This window comes from Agelaius tricolor, unplaced genomic scaffold (genome assembly GCF_023055355.1).
Source record: "Agelaius tricolor isolate 1412-34295 unplaced genomic scaffold, bAgeTri1.0.p SCAF_17, whole genome shotgun sequence".
Taxonomy (NCBI): Eukaryota; Metazoa; Chordata; class Aves; order Passeriformes; family Icteridae; genus Agelaius; species Agelaius tricolor.
In genome coordinates, this window is record NW_027269277.1 from 19,188,421 (window position 1) to 19,201,739 (window position 13,319).

Genomic DNA, 13,319 nt, shown 5'->3' on the forward strand with positions numbered 1-13,319 from the left:
GAGAAATTAAAATCACCTGATGAACTTGACTTTACCTGGATTGTCCCACTTCTTTTCTCTCCCACCTGCGCTGCACCATCCCCAGTGGGAGCAGCAGGAGTTTCCAGGGCAGTTTGCCTGGCAGGTGCAGTGGGAATGCAGGTGAACAGGTGCTTATCAGGGCAGGTTGAGACAGGGCCGAGAGCAAACACAGCCTGTGAGGATCCCTGGCCTCTGCCCAGCTCTGGAGCCGCAGGGGCTGGGGAAGCTCCCCTCCCTCTCCTCTCTCCTGGAATCCTCTTTACTGGGGATGGGGGTCTGGCAGCTGTGGCCTTCCCACAGCAGCTCCTCCATAAGTCCTTGAGCACCTGCCAGAGCCCAAGTTGTGACAAGCCCAGAAAGTCTGGGCAGAAATCCTGTGGGGGGCATCCTGTGGGGGGCTCCAAACAAGACCAGGAATTTTGTGGCTGCCCCATTCCTGGAAGTGTTCAAAGGCAGGCTGAACAGGGCTTGGAGCAGCCTGGTCTAGTGGAAGATGTCCCTGCAGATGGCAGAGCTGGAATGAGACAGGCTTTGAGCTCCCTTTCAACCCAAACCTTTCCAGGGTTCTCTGAATTGGGAATGAGATGTGGAAATTGGGTGAGTACAACAAAAACTCAGGTAGGAGAAGTTCATTCCACTCCTCTGCCATGGGCAGAGACACTTTTTCCCAGAGCAGCTGTTCCAGCCCCTCTCTTCCCTCCAGGGCTGTTGGTGTCATTCCCTCCAGCTCTGGGAGCAGCGGGAGCTGTCCACAGAGCCACTGCTGTGGGATCCTCGGTGCTGCTCCCTGGGCCAGACAACGTTACCCACAGCGATTCCATGTGCTGGGAATTCCTCAATGGCACCGGCCCCCAGCCCGTCCTGCAGCACCAGGGGGGGGCCCACGCCCCAGCCATCCACGCTCCCTATGCAGGACGAGCCGTTTTCCATCCATCCAATGGATCTCTGCTGCTGCAGGATGCCCAGGAAAGTGACAGTGGCACCTACAGAGTGACTGTCAACACAGGAGACAGGAAGAGCCTGGAAATCCAGCTGGAAGTGCTCCGTGAGTGGAGGGTGTGGGAGGGAGGAGCAGGGTGATGGATCCAAGCAGAATCTGTCTGTACATGGACCAAGCACCAGGGCAAAGGGGTTGGAGAGGGGATTTGACCAAAGGCCAGTCCTGAGCGTGTTTGCACCTGTCATGTGTGGAGACAGCAGCAAGAGATCTTGAAAGAGGTTCCCAACCTGTCCTAGGGGAACAAATCTGGAAGTGCTGCCCAGTGAGACCTTCCAGGGGCCCGGCTGGGACAGAGGGACAAGTTCCATCCTGGCAAGGCAATTCCATCCCTTGTTTCCCACACTTCAATGCAGGGATGGAGAGACTGGTGGGAGGATAAAGGGATGGCAGAGTGACTGGTAGGATGATGGAGGGACTAGAAGGGTGATGGGGCTGATGCAGGGACAGGTGTGAGGATGGAGGAACTGGGGGGGTGGTGGAGGAAGCAGAGGGATAACAGAGGGACTGGTGGGTTGCTGTGACTCTGCCACCTGCAGGGTCCTTCTCCCCAGCACTTTGCCAGGGGACACCTGGCAGAGCCAATGCAGCTGAGGTTTCTGGAGAAGCCACCACCCCTCAAGGCCAGGCTGTCCTGTTTGCCCTCTGCAGGCGCCAGCTGCCACCACAGAGAGAAGAGGCATTGAAATGGCCACAAGTCCCTCCTCAGCACTGCTGCCAGCAATTCCCTTCATTTGCTCTGGCTTATCTCACCAACCACGCCATGGCCATAATGCCACCACAGCCCTTCACCACCCACCTCTCCTTCCAACCACACACAATCCAAGTGGGGTCTGCTGCCTTCTCTGCTGTTTTCTCATTTCCTGATGCATTTCAAAGTGCTCTGTACTTACCCACATCCATTAAAGCAGTGATTCAACTGGGAAAAAAAAACAGTCCTGGAAAGCACAGCAGCAGGATGGCCTTCTGAAGGGGAAGGCACCTGTGACCACACTGTGGCTGATGCTGTGGTGGCAATTGCAGCCCAAGGGCCCATCAGGGATGCTCTGGGTCACATTCACTGGCACAGATCCCCAGAGAAGCTGTGGTTGCCCCTGGATCCCTGGAAGTGTCCAAGGCCAGGTTGGACAAGGCTTGGAGCAACCTGGGATAGTGGAAGGTGTCCCTGCCATGGTAGGGGGTGGAAAGGGATGAGCTTTAAGGTCCCTTCCCACCCAAACTATTTTGTGATTCTGTGTCTGAGAGAAGTGCTGGGGTCTCTGTTCCATTTCCAGAGCCTGTGTCCCGCCCTCAGCTCTGGACCAGCAGTCTCCTGGCTCAGGCCACTGGCCAGGTTATCTGTGAGGTGGCAGAGGGCAGAGTGGACACCATCACCTGGAAGAAGGATGGGCAGCCCCTTCTCTCAGACAGACTTTCCCAGCTGTCCAGCAGCCACAGTGTTCTGTACCTGAGGCCAGCCAAGAAGTCAGACTGCGGCTCCTATTCCTGCAATGCCAGCAACAGGATCAGCTGGCAAGAAACCTCCCTGGAGGTCACCATTGAAGGTCTCATTACCCACTGCTCCTCCTGCCCTCCACCCTTCCCTGGAGATGTCTCAGAGGTTCCATCCAATCCCTCAGCCTCCATCGCCCGTGGTGTGGCCGCCCTCCCCCGGAGGCGCTGTCCACATGCTGCTGCCAGGAGCTGCCCATCTTGGGATGATCAGCAGCAATTCCCAGCCTCTGATCCCACCAGGGCACAGTCCTTGCAGGAGATTGGTCGTTCCCTCTTGGGGAAGGTCCAAAACTATGGCCCTTGGCCAAGGGGATGCTGAGCAGGACACGGGCAGGAGGGTGGTCAGGAAACCTGTGGGGAGCACCCACCCCAGGCTGGACATTGCATGCAGTGTATTTGGCCACCAGTTGGCAAATAAATGAAATCAAATAAATGGAATGGAGGACCCCTGCGGCCACCAGAGACAGGGGGCTGGTCCTGCTCATGTCCCATCTCCTGCCCCTCGGGGTTGCTCTTTTCCAGGTCTCTCCCATCGCTTGAAGCACACCTTGAGGATTGCAGTGATCGCTGTGGTCTTTGCTGTTGTCTCAGCGTGGGGATTAATTATTCCTGTTTGCCAGTCCGAAAAGCTCAGGATAAGTGAGCTGGGGGGAGTGGGACCCCATTTCCCTTGTCTGGTGGGGGAGGGCAAAGAGGATTGCTCTGGGAACACCCAGATCCTGGGATATCCTACAGCATCTGGGTGGGGATGGGCTGCACCTAACCATGAGGAAGGGGTGATGGCTGACACGGGATTCCCAGGGCTCACAGCAGTCACCCCCCTCTGCTCTGGGTTTTTAGGGGGGGAGCTCTGGAGGTGGCTCAGCTCCTACACCTGCGGGCTGGTGTGCATTGCCTGCATCCTGGATGGCACCGCTGGCATCCTCTGGATGTGGGAGGAAGGTCAGAGGGGGCTGTAGGGAGGTTTGGAGGGAGGGGGGACAGACCCCATGGGAGATGCAGAGTCCAGTGGGGCCCAGAGAGGAAGGCAGTGAGGGACAGGGGAGTCATGCCGTGGAATGTGGGGGACAGACCTGTCCAGAGCAATAAATGACCCATGTGTGATCTCCATTTATGATCTCCATGTGTGATCTCCAGGTCTGGGGGAGCCTGGACCACCACGTGCATTACACACCGCCCCCCCCCAGGACAATTAATACAGTTATTCCCCTTTTCCCAGAGCCCTTTCCCAGGATGAGTCCCAGCAGGACAGTAAAATGATCAGAGAATGGAGAGGCTGCAAGGAAAGTCTGGAAGTCAGAAGAGGGTGGGGGAGGGATGTAATGCCCAGGTGTTGAAGGGGGTGGGCAATGGAACATCAGGGTCTCTGCCTTGTCCCGTTGTCTTTCAGGCCCTTCTTTGGCTGTCATATTGCCCGAGATCACCCTGAGCTACCTCAGCGTGGTGAACTTCCTGGGGGCCACCACCGTGATTTTCCAGCCTACGCATTTCAGCCATCTGAAGAGCAAAAAGGGTGAGCGGTCCCACCAAGGATGGACCAAACTGGTCCACAGGGAAGTTATTCTGCCCAAAACATCCTTCCTAACATTTTAAAATGAGAACTCCTCTGCTGACTCAGGCTGGTGGATCCCTTACCAGTGCCTGGTGAGGCCAGCCCTGCACCCACACCTCTGGGCACTGACCCACATCTCTTTTTCCTGCGCACCTCTGCAGCACAGCGCACCATGGGCTACTCCGCGCCAGGGGCCGTGGTGGCCGTGGTGCTGAGCAGCACCTTCCTCATCAAGAGCATCTACCACCGCCACGGTGAGCAGAGATCCTCCAAGAACACAGCTCATGAAATCCCCACGTCTCTTCAATTCAGCTGCTAGGCCTCCAAGAACAAACCCAACAAACCAGGAGATTCGGGGAAGTGAAATTTTGGCGGGAGCAAAATCCGGTATCAACATCATTCACTTATTTTATTTTCTATTTTTTATGTGTTTGTGCTTTCATGGTGGCAACCTGCCTCCCTCGTTTCCCTGCCCCTGCCGCTCTCTCCGGCGGCAGAAGAAGGATGCACGGAGTTCATGGACGTGACCGTCCTGGTGTGCAGCGCAGCGGCCGTGTCGGCCCTCCCGCTCCTCGCCATTGGCCTCTGCTGTAAGTCTGCTCCTCCTTCCCCCTCCAGCCCCTCCCAACGCCTCGGGGTCCCCGCACCACCCAGCAGCCACAGGAATTGTTTAAAAGTGGCTTTTGTGAAGCCCCCGTGTTTAATGGTTCCCACTGTTTCCCTCCCCTGGGAAGCCCCAGGGACCGTACCCCAAACACAACACCGCAGGGACTGCATCCCAGATACAACACCCCAGGGACTGTATCCCAAACACAACACCGCAGGGACTGCATCCCAAAAAACAATACCCCAGGGACTGCATCCCAAACACAACACCCCAGGGACTGCATCCCAGATACAACACCCCAGGGACTGCATCCCAAACACAAGACCCCAGGGACTGTATCCCAAACACGACACCCCAGGGACTGTATCCCAAACACAACACCCCAGGGACTGCATCCCAGATACAACACCCCATCCTTGGTGCCTCTCACACCTTCTCCTGATCTGGGACAGATTTGTCTTTTGCACATCACACGACGCAGGGCTGGAGCAAGGACCGTGAAGTCTGTTGGATGGACAAAGCCGGGTAGGTCCTTTGTTCCTATTTTCCACATAAATTCCTATTTTCCACATGAATTTGCACATCTTGAAGCAAAAGAAGCAGGATATGGAAACTATCCTGTGTTTTAGTTTAAGGCCCAGACCTCAAGAAAGATCCAGCCCAGCACTGCCCTCTAGCCCCTAGGTTCTTACTGGGTTCAGGGGGAGGCTCTGGTGAGGTCCCCATCCAGCAAAGCACTTGAGAGCCCACTCAAAACTCCCCTTTATGGCCTCAACTTGAAGTTTTTAAGCCTTCATTCCTCCTGGATTCACGGATTAACAGAATGGTTTAGGTGGAAAGGGAATTCTCAGATTATCCAGTGCCACCCCTGCCATGGCAAGGACACCTTCCACCATCCCAGGCTGCTCCCAGCCCCAACATCCAACCTGGCCTTGGGCACTGCCAGGGATCCAGGGGCAGCCATAGCTGCTCTGGGTACCCTGTGCCAGGGCCTGCCCACCCTCACAGGGAACAATTTTGATACTCAGCATGTCCCCCCTCCTCTTCCTTCCAGGTCCTTCGAAATGTCTCAGCCAGGCACCAAGGACACCATTCCCTGCTGAGATCTATCTGGGTGTCTCTCACTTGGTTAAGCCAGCCCAAGCCTTCCCCCAGGTTTAGTGGGTTCAGGAGTCTCAGTTTTTGTTCCTCTGTCATCTTCATAATAAATGTCCATGAAATTAACCTGATTCTGCCTTTTTTAATAATAAATCAGACCCAGGGGAGGCCAAATGCACATTTCTCCCTTTATTTCTGCAGAAAACCAAAGCCTGAAGTAGAGAAGCCCCTTTAGTAGCAGCTGCAGGAGTCTCTCACTGGTTTATCTTTATTTAATGTTTACAACAATTTAGAACTATTTGTGGAAGATATACCTAGGAGTAGCATGAAATACTTTTCTGGAAGTAACCCTGTCGTAACTCGAAATAGATTCTGGCTTTACCAGTAGTAAAGGCGGAGGAAGGACATGAAGGCACAAAAACCAGGGTGGGAGGAGGTGGATGCTGTCAACAGCTCTTCCTCAGGTCCATCCCAGGGCGTCTGACACACTCTGGGATTTATTTACTCCTTAAATTGTACTCAGCCTGTGCCAAAGGCTGTTTGCCCCGGCTGTCACAACTCACTGAGCTGTTTCCTGCAGCCCATGGGAGCCCTTCCCAACCACAAACAGCTGCTGAGCACAGCCCTGCACCCAAAGGCCCCCACATGAACCCCAAACCTCCCTGAAAAGCACCCCTGGGGCAGCCCTGACCCAGCTCCTTGGAAGGCAGCTCCTCCCCAGGCACTGCCAGGGCACCTGCCAGGCTCCCATGACTCAGGGAACAGGGCCAGGTTAAAAATACCCTCACCCCGATTTGGAGCAGAGTTGTTGGGCTGTTCTTAACCCCAGCTGAGTCCCTCAGGCAGTCATTGCCACAGGAGCAGGTGAGGGAGGGGATGGGAATGCAGGAACCCCACAAGGGGAGTAAATTATGTCCTCGAGAGGAAGGGATCATCTCCCAGAGCCGGACACCAGGACAAATCCAGCATTCCCAGGCCTGCCACCAGCCATGTCCCACCAGGGGCTGATTCCTACCCCACTGCTACCCCAGGCTCCAGCTACCCCAAGGGGGCATTTCCCACCCTAAACATCACAACAATACCCTCTGGGGTAACACACACTCTTTATTAGCAGCAACAGACATCAACAAAACACAAAGTCTCCAAAACCATTCACAGACAACTCCCCAAAACATTTAGAAAAGTATTTCTTGTAAAACGTGTGGCTACCTTTTACACCCTCAAGTGCAACAGAGAACATGAGAATCTGCCCTGCAGCTTCCAACAGGGCTGGAATCTCATTTATTCCACCCAACCTCCTCTGCTTCCTTTAATGGCTCCACAAAACCCAAGGCTGAGATGGCCCCTTGCTAACAGCCCCTGAATCTCCCAGTGATCTCTCCCACAATTTTCCAGTTTGCCTTTGAGAGGACCCCAGCCTGCTCCAGAGATGCTGGGGACTGGCTCAGGGAGGGCCCTGGACCTGGGATTGTCCCCTCAGATTAAAAGGAGGTGCAAATGTCCCGGGGTGACCAACAGTGGGGTCCAGCACCTGGGAAAGCATCCAGGTCTCTCCAGGCTGGAGATGCCTGCTCTGCCTCCAGGCTCAGCTGAAGGAGTGACATGCAAAGCCTAGGAGAGCCCTGCAGTGGCAGCACGAGGAGGGAGGGGACAGCAGGGGACAGGAGCAGGGCTCCCTGTATCTAGCCAGGCCAAGGCCGATGTCACCCGCAGGAGCAGCAAATGGGAAGGACAAGCTGGCACCAGCGCTGGTGCTGGGAAGAGGAGGGGATGTCCCCAAGGATATCCCCAGATCCTGCAGAGCCCAGGGCTGGAAGAGATGGGCTCAGGAGCATCCCCACCTCAGCCAGCTGCAGGGATTTCCTTGGGTTCTGCTTTCAGAAACTGAACTCCTTTGCTGCTCCCCCATTCCCTGCCAGCTCCCGCTGCCTCCGCTCCCTCCACAATCCCTCCAGATTGTGCTCCTCCCCAGCACAATCCTGCCCTTTCTCCTCCCTCCAAGGGTCACACGGAGCAGGATGCCCAGAGCCTCAGCCCCTGAGCCCCCTGGCAAAACCCTGGCACAGCAGGACAGCAGAGGCCCCGGGGAGGCAGGGCTGGCACTGCAGCACCTCCCAGCAGCCCCAGGACTGTGGATTTGCCCAGCGGGGACAGTGGCTCTTTCCTGAGCCAAGAGCCCATCGAGGCCTCTGGAGGAAGCCAGGAGGATGGAGGGAGGGAGCAAGTACACCCCTCTCCCCAGGGCTGCACAACAGGAAGAGCAGGACAACATAGAAATAGTCCAAACCAGTGTTTCCCAAGAAAATATTTGCAGGTTCTGGCAGCTTGAACATTTCACAGGTGAGCCCAGGACAGGCTGGAATGGGATGGAATGGGATACCTGGCACTCCCAGCTGTATCCATCACCAGGGTCACCAGGGAAGGGAACAGCAGGGCTGACCCAGCTCTACCTGCAAGGAGAGAGGGCCTCACGTGAGTCATGTCCTGGGCACTTGGACCCCTCCAGGGCCTCAGCCCGCTCAGGGTCCCACACTGGCAGCAGCAGCACCAGGAGGTCTGGACTTCTGCCCTATTCCAGATTCCAGGAGCTACCTTGGCCAATTTATCTGTCTGGAGTTCCCTGGGTTCTGGCAGCACAAGACACCTGAGAGCTCCTTGTTTGTAACCTGCCACCTCATGGGATGGGTTTTCCATCCTTATCCTCTCCATCCTTACCCTCACCCTCCAGAAAGCTCCAGTGAACAGCCTGAGTGTGTTTGTGGTCACAGAGAGGGAGTGATTTCTGAGAAAATGTCGAGAATCACTTGTTTCCCACAAACCTCTAGAGTATTCAAAAGCCCACCCATTATTCAGAGCTAAGGTAACCAGGAGTGTCAGGCTCTGGGTGGAGGAATCAGGAATATTTCCAGAGTGGGGATTAAATAGAGAGGACAGCAAACCCTTTGAACCTCCAGGGTGGGAGAGCAGCCTCTTATTAGAGAGGCTGGAATAGCACCCTGAGCTCTCCTACTTCTCCAGCTCACTTGGATCCAGCCAAGGATAAGTTTGAGCTTGTAGAGAGAAAATTTTGGCTGAAGCAACCCCCCAAGAGGGGGCTGGAAGCATCTTACCAACAGTTGTCACATGAGTTCTCCTTCTCCCTTCTCTGGCACCAGACAAAGACACCTGGGGACAAAGCAGCAGCATCAGAAAACCCCAGAACCATTTGGGTTGGAGGAACCTTCAAAGCCCATCCAGTTCCAACCCCTCCCATGGGCGGGAAGATCTTCCACTAGCCCAGGCTGCTCAGAGCCCCACCACCATCATCATCAACATATGCCAGCATGACCTCCTTGGACTGGGGACACTCTGCTGGAAACAGCAGCTGTGACAAAACCCAGCTACTGCCCATGGGATGCCAGGGTGGGAGAGTCAGGTCCTGGCAGGGATGTGCCACATGGGACCCTTTCACCCACCTCTGGTGGCCACAGCACCCACCAGCCAGAAACCAGGCAGAGTCACCTCAGCACTCACCTGCCCACCCCAGCACCCACCTGCAATCAAGCCGATGATGACACAGGTCATGACCACAGGCAGCACCACGTTGGTAGAGTCTGCAAAGGGGAGAACACAGAGCCTCTGCACCAGAGCAAATTTAACCCAAATTTAACCCACCCACAGCCTCCCAGCAAACCTGCCTGCTCAGCACAGGCAGGGAGAGAGAATCCCTTTTCTGGGGCTGTTCCCCTGGTTTTTTCCCGGGCAGGGAAAGGAATGCACTCACGGTGGACCTTGAGCAGGAAGGAGGTCTCATTCTGGCTCACGGCGTTGCTCACCACACAGGTGTAGTAGCCGCTGTCGCTGATGGACACCCGCAGGATGAAGAGCGTGGTGTTCTCCACAAACTGGATGCGCTCATTTCCCACAAGCAGCTCCCCATTTTTCTTCCACCAGTAGGCGTCTGCCGTCCCGTGCACCACGCTGCAAACCAGTTTGGTGTTGCCTCCTGCCTTCACCAAGGAGTTGCCCACAATTTGTGGCGGGGACAGCGGTTCTGGGAGAGGCAGAGACAGCGTCAGCGCTCAAAGCCGGGCAATCCCGGCTCCCAGGCACGGAGGAGGGTTGGCCGTGGCACCACTCACCCACAACGTGCAGATGGAACCAGGCCGTGGCCTCCTCCTGGGCCCTGAGGCGGTAGAGGCGGCTGTCCCCGCGCTGCAGCACCACCTGCAGCGACAGGTTGGACTCGTTGAACGTGGCGCGGTTCTCATAGAGCCGGGACACGTTGGGGGGGTGACGGAAGCCGTAGGTGAGAATGACCCCCTCCTCCGAGCCCACTCGGTACTCCCAGGCCACGGCCCGGCTGCCCCGCAGCGCCGGGGCCGTCAGCAGCACGGTGCAGCCCACGGCCGACACCAGGCTGCCCGCGGCCGGGCGCAGGTCGGCCGAGTAGCAGGGAGCGAGCGTGCGGGCTGGAAGAGAAACAGGAGTCACGCCACAGCCGCGGGGATCCCACCTCATCCACCTGGGAGGTGCTGCAGGAGCCCTTCCTGCCTCAGCAGCGGAGGGAATTATTTATAGAATCATGAATCATGGAAGGGTTTGGGTTGGAAGGGACCTTAAAGATCACTCTGTTTCATGGCCAGGGACACCTTCCACTGTCCCAGGCTACTCCAAGCCCAAATGTCCAACCTGGCCTGGAACACAGCCAGGGATCCAGGGGCAGCCACAGCTGCCCTGGGAAACTTCTGCCAGGGCCTTACCACCCACACAGGGAAGAATTTCCCCCAGTATCCCATCTAACCCTGCCCTCTGGCAGCGGGAAGGCATTTTCGCCTTGTCCTGCCCCTCCATCCCTTGTCCCAAGCTCTCCTGGAGCCCCCTTAGGCCCTGGAAAGGGCTCTGAGGAGCCTGGAAGGGGCTCTCCTGGATCCTTCTCTTCTCTGAACACCCCCAGCTCTCCCAGCCTGGCTCCAGAGGGGCTCTGGGCCTCAGAGCAGCTCCGCGGCCTCCCCTGGGCTCTCTCCAGGTCCCTCCTGGGCTGCGCCCAGGGCTGGGGCAGCTCTGCAGCCAGGGTCTCACTGAGGGGCAGAATCCCCCCCTGCCCATGCTCTGGGGCTAAAGCCACGTTGGCCGGGCCCTGCTGAGCTTTTCACCCACCCACAGCCCCAAATCTGTCAGCAGAGCCATGGCCATGGAAATGCTCCCTCCTGCTTTAGGGGGCACAGACGGAGCTGTGGGACCCCCGGGCACAGCCGGCCCCTCCCCCCCCCCGCGGGCCCCTGCCGGGAACCTGCGCTGAGAGCCGAGAAAAGCCGCAAGTCCCTTCCCGACCTTCCCCTAAAAGCTTTTCTCCGGGATTAAGGCGCGCCCGAGCCTGGAGTCGCCTTCGCGTCTTAAATCAGGCGCCAGGAAAAGCTTCCCAAAGCCAGGAGTGGCTCCATGAGGGGGGGGACAGGGGGTCCCGCCCGCCTCCCCCCGCGGCCCAGTTCGGCCAAACCTGCCCAGAACGGCCGGGGCAGAGCCGGGCACCCGGACGGGACCGACCCGTCCCGGCCACCCCGGCCCCGGGGCTGACACTCGCCTGTGACCCCCGGGGCGGCCGCGGCGCTGCCGGGGGCGAGCAGGAGGGGGAGGAGGAAGGGGACGGGGAACATCTGCGGGGCCGCCGGGCGACAGCTCCGCCACCAGCCTGGGGCAGCTCCTCTGGGCGGGACCGCGCGGGGCCTGCCCTCCGCCCCCTGCTCCTCTCCTCCTCCTGCTCCTCTTTTTTCCTCTCCTCCCCTCCCCTTCCCTCCTCTCCCTCCCTTTCTTTCCTTCCCCTCCTCACCTACTCGTCTCTCTTCTACTCCACCTCTGCTTCTTCTATTTTCCTCCCGCCTTTCTCCTCCTCTCCTTCCCTTCCCCTCCACTCCTTTCCCTCTCCCGCCTCTCCTCTCCCTTGCTCCCCTCTTCCTCTGTTCCTCCTTCCCCTCCGTCCCTCTTCCCTTTACAGGACTTCCAAACCCAACACACAGAACCCCCCAAGGTGCTGCCTCCTCCCGTCCCTCCTCTACCTGCCACGGTGTAAAACCCCCAAATCCCAGCTCGGAGGCACCGGGGGAATGGCCTCACCGTGTTCCCTCTCCTCAGGATCCCACCTCAGCCACAAAACCCGGGGCTTTAACCATTTCCTGGAGCAGCCCTTCCAGCTCCCGGCAGGGCTGTGGGAAGGACGGAACACGAATGGGGCGCTGCTCCTTCAGGAGATTCAACTCGGAATCTCCAGGCGGGATCGGGACAATGTTTTTCTCCTTCCCCTGGAGGTTGGGCAGCTTGGGAAGTGCGGGGGGCTTTGTCGCAGGGGAAAAAAAAATCCCGTGGGGATGTTCTCCGGGAGGACATCAAGAGGAGGAACGGGGACACAGGTGTGGGCAGGCAAGGCAGGAGCCCACGCAGCCATCCCAATCCCACTAGAGGGAGCGAGGAGATCAGCTGTGCCAGGAGCCGCTGGGACCGGGGAGCCCAGCCCAGGGAAGGAGCTGCAGCAGAACTTGCCTCTCATTGCCTGTCATTGTGTCTGTCATTGTCTGTCCTGTCATTGCTTGTCATCCATCGCCGGAGTGCGGGGACGCTCCTGGCCGGGGCATGGATGTCTCGGGAGCTGCTGTCCTGCCTTGGGATGTTACAGAGGCTGCTCCTCATCCCTCCAGGGAAAGCTCGCATGTCCAGGGTTTTACGGGGCTCCTCCATCCATCCTGTCCCTGCCGAACTCCCACCAGCAGCGCAGGGAGCGGCCCTGGGTCCCCACAGAGCCCTTCTGCTCCTCTTTTCCCTCTCTCCCTATGCCTTGGCTCCCAACCTCCACCAGCCAGAGGCCAGGAAGGGCTGTGAGGATCAGCTTGTCCCCGTCCAAGCCAATGTCCTGTCCCACTTGGGTGACCACCCATCCCTCCATCCCTCCAGCTGGCACGTGTGAGCCTGCAGCAGCTCTGGAGCAGCTCCGATGCCACCAGGCAGGGAATGTCTCCACCTCCTCTGTGATAACAGGGACAAACAAACGCTGGCCCCAGCCCGCGGGCAGGAGACAGCCAGGGAAGGGCTGGGGTGCTCCCAGGGTTGGAGGGAGGAGGTTGGACGCCTGAGCCTCCCGCTGGAAGTGCGGTGTGATGAGGAAGAGGTTTTTCCCAAAAAACAGCACAGGAACTGATGGGTTCTAATCGAAAGACAAACATCTGAGGGCACATTCCAGGGAGGTTACAGCAGCTCCTGAGCCGCACGCGATGACTTCACATCGCAGGGGCTGCCGTTTCCCGAGGGAGGACCATGAGGTCAGCCCTGTTCGGAGTCATCAGCTGCCGAGCCAGCGCCGGGCTGGGCTGAAAGGAGCCGGCCCTGGGACCTCCCCAGGAGGAGCATCCTGCACTGACCCAGCTCAGGGGGTCTGCTTTGGCCATCCCAGGAAACATGGAGAACAACTAAAATTGCACGTTCCACCATCCTGCCTGAAGCAAACTGAAGCGAATCCAAGGGAGAGGCTGGGAAATCCCAGACGCAGCTCCACGTCCATGTCGGCATCTCCTGCCTAGTTT

The 13,319-nt window shown here is 57.9% G+C and overlaps 2 protein-coding genes across 3 annotated transcripts; one reads left to right on the top strand and one right to left on the bottom strand.

The window, feature by feature from the left end:
* The first annotated feature begins 487 nt into the window (after positions 1–487).
* LOC139597114 (uncharacterized) lies at positions 488–5,900 on the top strand. 2 transcript variants are annotated; one of them, XM_071442083.1, is made up of 9 exons: positions 488–1,066; positions 2,293–2,562; positions 3,035–3,151; positions 3,353–3,454; positions 3,903–4,025; positions 4,226–4,318; positions 4,562–4,654; positions 5,124–5,196; positions 5,726–5,900. In XM_071442083.1, exons 1-9 carry the CDS (start codon positions 541–543, stop codon positions 5,772–5,774), a joined length of 1,446 nt encoding a protein of 481 aa, XP_071298184.1. In that variant the 5' UTR covers positions 488–540; the 3' UTR covers positions 5,775–5,900. The 2 variants fall into 2 exon arrangements, with proteins under 2 accessions (XP_071298184.1, XP_071298183.1); XM_071442082.1 differs by having other exon boundaries at positions 3,035–3,454.
* Positions 5,901–6,861: 961 nt separating this feature from the next.
* LOC139597498 (HEPACAM family member 2-like) lies at positions 6,862–13,297 on the bottom strand. The gene is made up of 6 exons (XM_071442942.1): positions 13,282–13,297; positions 9,891–10,220; positions 9,533–9,802; positions 9,303–9,362; positions 8,880–8,934; positions 6,862–8,219 (listed from the first exon to the last, which is right to left on the bottom strand). The coding sequence occupies exons 1-6, from the start codon at positions 13,295–13,297 to the stop codon at positions 8,216–8,218; spliced, it is 735 nt and encodes a 244-aa protein (XP_071299043.1). The 3' UTR covers positions 6,862–8,215.
* Between the last annotated feature and the right edge of the window lie 22 nt (positions 13,298–13,319).

What these genes read in the sequence shown, in the direction of transcription:
- LOC139597114 (XM_071442082.1), top strand. Translation starts at nt 541, where the DNA reads ATGAGACAGGCTTTGAGCTCCCTTTCAACCCAAACCTTTCCAGGGTTC. An exon ending in GAGCATCTACCACCGCCACG is followed by an intron (nt 4,319 to 4,561) that starts GTGAGCAGAGAT and finishes CTCCGGCGGCAG; the next exon opens with AAGAAGGATGCACGGAGTTC. An exon ending in TGTTGGATGGACAAAGCCGG is followed by an intron (nt 5,197 to 5,725) that starts GTAGGTCCTTTG and finishes TCTTCCTTCCAG; the next exon opens with GTCCTTCGAAATGTCTCAGC.
- LOC139597498 (XM_071442942.1), bottom strand. An exon ending in GTTCCATCTGCACGTTGTGG is followed by an intron (nt 9,803 to 9,890) that starts GTGAGTGGTGCC and finishes TGCCTCTCCCAG; the next exon opens with AACCGCTGTCCCCGCCACAA. An exon ending in CTTCCTGCTCAAGGTCCACC is followed by an intron (nt 9,363 to 9,532) that starts GTGAGTGCATTC and finishes TCCCCTTTGCAG; the next exon opens with ACTCTACCAACGTGGTGCTG.